Here is an 8246-nt window from a genome sequence, read left to right as displayed (position 1 = left end):
CTTATTTTAAAAAGCGCGAATTTGAACCAAAATGACGATTTCGTATAGTAAATATTTGATAAAAAATTATTTTTAAACATATTTTATTAAACGTATTTATGATTTTAAAAAATAACAATTTCAAAAATTCAATTTTTTTTCTTTTAAATCCACTTATTAAAACATAAGTTCCACGGTGCACGAACCCTTATCCGGTAGCACTGCTCTGGATTTCCCGGTCAACAGAGGTTAAAACCTTGACCACCTGACCAGCCGCCCACGTGATAGACTGACAGTTGAAGAGACGCTGCAAATTTTTATCAATCAAGAAATTTTATCTTTTTCATATTACAGACTGCAATTTCTCAACAGACCCAACCACCATTCCAAGTCCAAATCATGACTAGTCCTAGAGAACTTTCTCATACGCGCTCCCTCCCGACTGAATGCATAATCTACGTACGACTTGACCGTCTCAGCCGATATTCAAATCAAGCCTGTATACAACAATCTATTTCTAGACAATTATCTGCAATTTCTTCTCAGACCCAACCTCCCTTCCAAGTTCCAATCATGGCTTCTTACAACCCATTTCCAAAGTCCATAAGCCTCTTTTATCTCTTAGTGATAACCAATTTCTTCCCAGTTACCGGTGTCAAATTCGACCTCACCAGTTTCAGTTCTTGTGAATCTGATATAAGATGTGATAGAGCTTTCGTTGAAGACCAAGTCATCAAACTCACCGGCAACAAGAAGCAGGTCAAAACGGACCTTGTAGGTCGAGCCACGTATTCCATTCCTATGCACCTGTGGGACAAGGCATCCGGAAACCTCACAGATTTCACTACCCATTTTTCCTTTGTCATTGATTCTCAAAATAATACCAATTATGGAGATGGTCTTGCGTTCTTCCTAGCTCCTCAGGGTTCAAAGATTCCTGTTCGCAGCAGCGGCGGGGCTATGGGTCTTGCAAGGGATGACCAGCTGCTAAACTCGACGGACGATCCTTTTGTCGCCGTGGAGTTTGACATCTATCCAAACAAACCATGGGATCCGCCCGGGTGGCCCGGTGTGCATTTAGGTATTGATATAAACTCCTTGAATTCTTCTGCTAATGTGTCATGGGAGAGGGGGTGGGCTAATACCTCTATTACTCAAGGGATAACTAATGAAGCTTGGATTAGTTATAATTCTACTTCTCATAATTTGAGTGTTCTCCTCACGGGTTCAATAAACAGTTCTACTGTAGAGCAGTCCCTTTCTTACATTGTTGATTTGAGAGAACATAATCTAACTGAATGGGTAACTTTTGGATTCTCGGCCGCAACAGGATCTTCTCCTGCAATGCATAACATTCTCACATGGAATTTTAGTTCTACTTTGGAAGATAATGTAACCAACCCAACAGTGGTAGGCAGTCCGAGTCCAAATCCTACCCCCAACCCAAGGAAAAACAACAGGTTTGGGTTAGCTGTGGGGTTGGGTGTTGGTGGATCTTTTTTGTTTGGTGGGTTGGCCTTAATTCTGTTTTGCTTTTGGAAAAGGAATAGGAGTCACACAGAAGAGGATCTTGCCCTTGATAATTGCATGGATGAGGAATTTCAAAGAGGGACAGGACCAAAGAAGTTCTCATTTAAAGAATTGGCTCATGCCACGAATAATTTCAATGATGAAGAAAAGCTCGGTCAGGGTGGATTTGGTGGGGTTTATAGAGGATTTTTAAGGGATTCAAACTCTTTTGTTGCTGTTAAGAGGGTGTCAAAAGGGTCCAAACAAGGGATAAAGGAGTACGTATCAGAAGTTAAAATCATTAGTAGATTGAGACATAGGAATTTGGTGCAGCTCATTGGCTGGTGCCATGAAAAAGGAGAACTCTTACTCGTCTATGAGCTCCTGCCCAATGGAAGCTTAGATTCACATCTTTTTACACAAGGGAGCTTATTGGTATGGGCAATGAGGTACAAAGTTGCTCAAGGATTGGCATCTGCATTGTTTTACTTGCATGAAGAGTGGGAGGAATGCGTTGTGCATAGAGATATAAAATCAAGCAACATTATGCTTGATTCAAACTTTAATGCCAAACTTGGGGATTTTGGGCTAGCGAGGTTTGTGGACCACCTGAAAGGGTCACAAACCACTGTTTTGGCAGGTACCATGGGCTACATGGCTCCTGAATGTGTCACAACCGGTAAAGCTAGCAAGGAGTCAGATGTCTATAGTTTTGGAATTGTCGCATTAGAAATTGCTTGTGGAAGAAAGCCAATCAATCCCAAAGCCCCTGAAGATCAAGTAGTCATGGTGGAGTGGGTTTGGGAGCTCTATGGAGTTGGAAAAGTACTTGAAGCAGCTGATCCAAGGCTAGGGGGAGATTTTGATGAGCAACAAATGGAGCGCTTGATGATTGTTGGGCTTTGGTGTGCTCATCCGGATCGAAACCTTCGGCCTTCAATAAAGCAAACAATTGATGTACTCAATTTTGAGACTCCAGTTCCTGTTCTCCCATCAAATATGCCAGGGCTACCACATCTTACCCCTATAATGAGTAGACATGCAATGTCACTTTCTATATCGAGCGGTTCTGCTGATTATGACGGAGGACAGAATCAATATTCCAGCAATAATTACACAAACTCCTCCCTTTTCTCTTCATCCTCTGCAACTTCTCAATCTGCATCACTTCTGCATACGCGTTAAAGTGGTTGGAGGTACACTTGAGATTCTCATTGTTTGATTAGGTGTTAAATTTTTCTCCTACATTATCACTTCTTTGTGTTTTGTTTTACATTTTAGTTTAACCAATGCTCAAAATGTATTAGTATATAAATGATATATCTGTGTATGTGTTTTCTACCTTAAATATGAATTTCATACGACACATGTATACACAACCTGATAGTCCCAAATTGTGATGTTGTGATGGATTGAACATCATAATATAATAAAGCCTTCAAAAGAAAATTTTAAAATTGTGATAATTCTCTTTAATTTTTGACAAGGACTCGCCAATTATAAAAATTAGAAGCATAAATAACTCATAAATAAAACATTTACTTTAATACCAAGTTGAGTATTTGTTTATGAGAATGATAAATATTAATGAATCAATATTTTAACCGTTAATGTTACAAAATCTTGCAAATTTTAACTTGATTTGCGTTGCCAACAAGGAGCGTGCCAATGATAAGTTGATTTTGTATACAAAAAGGTACGTATTTAATGATAAATTATGAGATATGCTATAGTGCAATAAAATAACAATTTTTTGCCGATAAAACTTCTAAGTGGCAAGAGGCCACAGGCTTACCAGTGAATGGGGCTACAACAACTACAGATGGGACTTATGTCCTCTTGCCACCTAGAACTTTTATGGGCCAAAAATAGTTTTTTTATTACACTATAGCATTTCTCTATTAGGAATTGTTGAACCATTAGGTGCTAGGAAGAACGCAAGCCCACCTCCAGTATTTTTGACATATGTGGCTCTACCTACAAGCTCTGATCTAGCCAGAAGGGAGTTGCCCGTGAGTTGGATGACGGAGTCTTCAGCAAAAGCTCTGTCATATCTTTTATCGGACTCACCAGGACTAAAACGAGTCAAGTTAAAGGATATAGCACTTGTAAATGGGCTTGGTATTGAGAAGAAACTGGTGATGATTAAGAGATAAAAGAGGATTGGGGGCTTTGGAAATGGGAAATGTTTGATTTTAAACATGTAAAAAGCCTTGAGTATTGGAACTTGCAAGGGAGGTTGGGTCTGAGAAGAAATTGCAGATTGTAATTAGAGAAGCTAGAAATAGATATAAATTCGGAAACTAATTGCGATGTGACGGATATAAATTTCCACAAATTTAGAAGCAACTTCCGATGGGATACATATAAATTTCCACTCAAATTCAATGCATATATGACTGACAAGTAAGTCTCCATTTTTTTCCAAACCAAGAAGCTCCCCAAGCTTTAATCAAAAGTTGTTCATATTGAAATGTCCAAAGTCTAATCCCTTGTAGTGGGCCTTTTTTGGTCCCATTTCCAAGTCTTATTTGTCACGATAAGAGAGCCACTCCATGCATTTGATAGCGTTTTTTTTTTTTTTAGGCCTAGGCTGCGTAGTATGGGGAAAAAGATCATCTCCATTTCAAATGAAATGGAGAATATTTGGTTAGTGTATTTTTTAGGGGCAAAATTGTTTAAAGATTATAATGACAACTTTACACCTCTAAAAAACACTAACAGGATGTTTTGCATTTCATTTGATATGGAGAGGATCCTATTCCATTTGATAGCATGTAGCAATTAAGTGCCTAACATATACTTGAATTACCTCCAAATGGTCAAGGGTGTGGGACATTGACAATTTTAAGGTTAATTTTGTCTCTTTTGTTGACTTTGGGGCACATTGACAATTTTTTGTAGTTTGAAGGGAAATTTGACCCAATCAATAGTTTGCAGATCGAGACATAGACAACAAAGTGATAGTTTGAGATTTGGATCAATCAACCGCAATTATATTTGCTCTCCAAATTACTATGGCACCCACTTACTATGAGTAATGCTTATTAGTTATTTTTAGGTTCTTTTCATGTCTCTTCAAATTAATATGACTTTTAAAATTATAATTGGATGCAAATCCAATGGTATTTTTAAGGACACATTAATTTTAGAGAAACATAAGAAATAAATAATGATAGCCAGTGGAATAGCTAGTGGGGGTGGATTTCAATTTTGATAGTTTGAGACTTTGAGGAGGCCCTACATATAATTTAGTGCGACAAGTCAATTTGAGGAACAGGTGGAACCACTTGGCAGGGAGGCCGTCGAAGCATTGTGTGGGGAGATCGAAGTGTTTGAGCCCACATGATGGTGAGATCCTGACGAGGCAATGAGTTGGACAAGATTGTGCGATTGAGATTCCTCCCAATAGACTTCTGCCAAAATTCATGGACCCTGGCTTCATCTGCAAATGTAACATTGCAGAAAGCAAAATCGTTATTTATTCATAATTATACCACCAACTTGCTATGTAATTGGTATATAACCATTTCAATCAATAAGGACCACCAAGAGAAACGCCCACAAAAACAATGTTTCCTGGCAACCATAATAGAATTAGGAACAAACGGAGAAAACCAGGCTTTTGTAACAGAACGAAATCACAAATCATCTCAACTAACTTGCCTTCATGGCCTTAAATCAGGAATTTTTGTGACTATTGCTTGAAGAATGGTTTGGTCCTCCCTCAAGATCAAAAGCAACATCGGATATAAAGAGTTAAATTGCATGGATGTCAATTCACTATTGGAGCAAGATATGCTGGATCGATATATTTGATGGGAGAACCAGCATTAATGATTAATAAGCCTCAACATGAATTTTTTTTCCTAAATCAAGGCTTAAGATTGAGATCAGGGTGAGCTTGCTAAAGCCTAACAATCATCGAGCGCTCCATTTATTTTTCATCAATTGAAATTCCAATCAAAGAAAACTTAAGACTTTAATTATCAAATTTAGAGATTCGGACTTTATTAGTCACCAGAAAAATGTTATACTACATTTTTATCCCACAATGTTAACATGACAATCTCATTCAACTCTTAGATTTTTTTTTATTATTATTATTAGGGCAAAGTCCTCATATCCCCATTCAAACGAGAAGGGTTACACTTTTCAAATATTTTTTCCGAAAAATTAATTTTCAAATGATGTGTCACAATTTCATGAGATTTATTATTTTGATAAATGTGTCACCAACTCATGAGACGATACCACATCATTTGAAAATCAACTTTTTAAGAAAAAATTTAGAAAGTATAGCAATTATCTGTTCAAACTATCACCCAATTGATAATCTTCTCAAACTTTTAATTAGGATAATGTATCTCTCAAACTTCAAAAAAAAAAAAAAAAAAAAAAAAAATTCCTTAATGTCTCTAACTATAAAATTGATAGTAATTATTTCATTTGAAAAAAAGTGGACGTATCCATCTTTCTTCAAAATTGGAGCGTCAAACCAATTTAAAACTATTCCAAGAAGTGTTTCTTGAATTGAGCAAACACGCCCGTCAACGCAGGTCACAAATTAAATTAAATAAATAAATAAAAGGTCTGCTGACTGATTAATGGAGAAATGAACGAGGAAAAAAAAAAGAAAAAAAGAGAGTCCGTAGTCAACACGGGACAATTGTGAGACCCATGCATGTGCTATAGACTTTGGTGTTTCTTGTCTCAAACATCGTTAGGGTTGGGCAGATTAACCGGTTACCGACTACCGGCCATCTACCGGTTTCGACCGAACCGATATTAACCGTAACCGATATGCCGATATCCTTATCGGTTAGAAAATGTATACTAAAATCCTTATCGGTCCGGTTCGGTTCAGTTAAGGAGTTCTTATCGGTTAACCGGTTTAACCGATAAGAACCGGTTAGGTAATGGTCCAAAACGACGCCGTTTTAGAGAGGTTATATAAACCTCTCTAACTCAGTAATTGGTGAACCCTAAGTCCCTTAAAATCACGCCTCTCTTACTCTTAGTCTCTCGTGGCCTCGCTTCTCTGAGCTCTCTCTCTTGCTTGAGTCGCCTAACTCATTAGGCAGTAATCCTTGGCCATCATCTTACCTGGATACTTTTGGCGAAGAGGTAAACTTTTCTTGATGAACCCACATTTTTTTGTGGCTTTGAATGAATTCTTCTTCTGTTAATTTTTCTTCCTCAAAAGGGTTTTTTGCCCATACAATTGATTGGGTATGGGTTTACTTCTTGATAAGGTTAAATGCGAGGGAAACTGTGGTTTATGGGGATTTTATTTTGTTTTTCTTGTTTTGAGTTCGATGTAGCTTTTCTCTCTCTCTCTCTCTCTCTCTCTCTCTCCCTCACTGGCTTGTGCATTTTTTCTTGAGTAAAGCTTTGTTTGGTTCTTAGTAGAATCTGAGGGAAAGCGTGCATGTTTTCTGGGAATTTGCTTTTGTTCTTTCATATTTGCGTGTTATGTGGGTTCTGTTTCACTCTCTCACCGGCTCAGGTACTTTTTATGAGGGAAGTTCTGTTTGGTTCTTAGGAAAATCCGAGGGTAAATAGTGGGGAATTGGGCTCAACAAAAAGTATTTGGGCTCTCAAAAGTCAAAAGAACTCATTTTTTGCCCAACAAAATAAATCAATATAAAGTCCATGCCTAAACTGGTTAACCGGTTTAATCGAACCGTTTAACCGTATACCATTTTAACCGAAATTATCGGTTAAAATTCTTATTGGTTCGGTATTGGTTAATAAACCGTTTAACCGAAAATTATCAGTTAATAACCGATAAGGTCCAAAACCGGACCGTTTTGACCGATACTCAGGCCTCGACATCATGGACTTTAGGATTACTCATATAGACAACCACATTTAAAAATATTAAAAAAGTCTTCCAGGTTGTTGAAAATCAATGTTTTTTTAAATAGTACATGCTTTTTCAATAAAATTTCTTTTAATTTGTCTTCATAATTTAAAAAAAAAAAAAAAAAAAAAACTTTTCACATATAAAGAACACATGTCATTTTTATATAATAAGTTAGAGAAATTTCTTTCAACCCAATTTCAAGAAAAACTCTATCCCAATTATATATTCAATCCGTTTTTTTTAGAATAATTATGAGTCTTCCGCTCCTCACAGGCCCAGAAGTTTCACTCCAATAAATTTTCCCACTTTCTTATCATATGTCAATCTCACATTAATCTAATCTATTTGATAAGCCCGGACGGACGGCATCGGAAAATTTTCCTTGTTTTGAGTTGACAGTGTCAGCTTATCGAATGTCCTTGTTCAGCTCTGTACACATCACCTATTAGGCAATTGTTTTGAACGGAACTGGATTGACTTTAGTTCATTTGACCGTTTCAACCTATTAGGTGTTCCTGTTCGGCTAATCATAGTACCGAATTTTTGTTGTTGTGAGTGTACATTTCGCCTAATCATTTTGAACTAACATCCTCTCATTGGCGACAAACATCAAGGTCAAAGTCTTCGCAGTGTATGGTAATTATTATTATTTTTTTTTGGGTTAAATATTCCATACCTCCTGAGGTTTCTCAACTTTATTTTTTTTTTTTTGGGGTTTTATTTTTATCACAGGAGGTCCATGTAGTTTTGATAAGTGACCAAATTAGTCCATCCGTTAGTTGACCGTTAGTTGACTGTACGGACTGACACGTGGACCAATCAGACGTCGACACGTGGCACATATATTAATTTTTTTTTAAAAAATTTTTTTAAAAAAAATATTAAAAAA

At 37.0% G+C, this 8246-nt stretch overlaps 1 protein-coding gene across 1 annotated transcript; it reads left to right on the top strand.

Moving 5' to 3' along the window:
- Nucleotides 1–519: 519 nt before the first annotated feature.
- On the top strand, nucleotides 520–2782 carry LOC132177863 (L-type lectin-domain containing receptor kinase IX.1-like). The gene has a single exon (XM_059590341.1). The coding sequence runs from the start codon at nucleotides 553–555 to the stop codon at nucleotides 2671–2673; it is 2121 nt and encodes a 706-aa protein (XP_059446324.1). The 5' UTR covers nucleotides 520–552; the 3' UTR covers nucleotides 2674–2782.
- The last annotated feature ends 5464 nt before the right edge of the window (nucleotides 2783–8246 follow it).

The sequence above is a fragment of the Corylus avellana genome, chromosome ca4 (assembly GCF_901000735.1).
Source record: "Corylus avellana chromosome ca4, CavTom2PMs-1.0".
Lineage (NCBI taxonomy): Eukaryota > Viridiplantae > Streptophyta > Magnoliopsida > Fagales > Betulaceae > Corylus > Corylus avellana.
The sequence above is the reverse complement of the archived record's forward strand: the minus strand, read 5'-3'. Positions and strand labels throughout refer to the sequence as shown.

Coding starts and splice junctions, on each gene's coding strand:
- LOC132177863 (XM_059590341.1), top strand. CDS start 553: ATGGCTTCTTACAACCCATTTCCAAAGTCCATAAGCCTCTTTTATCTC.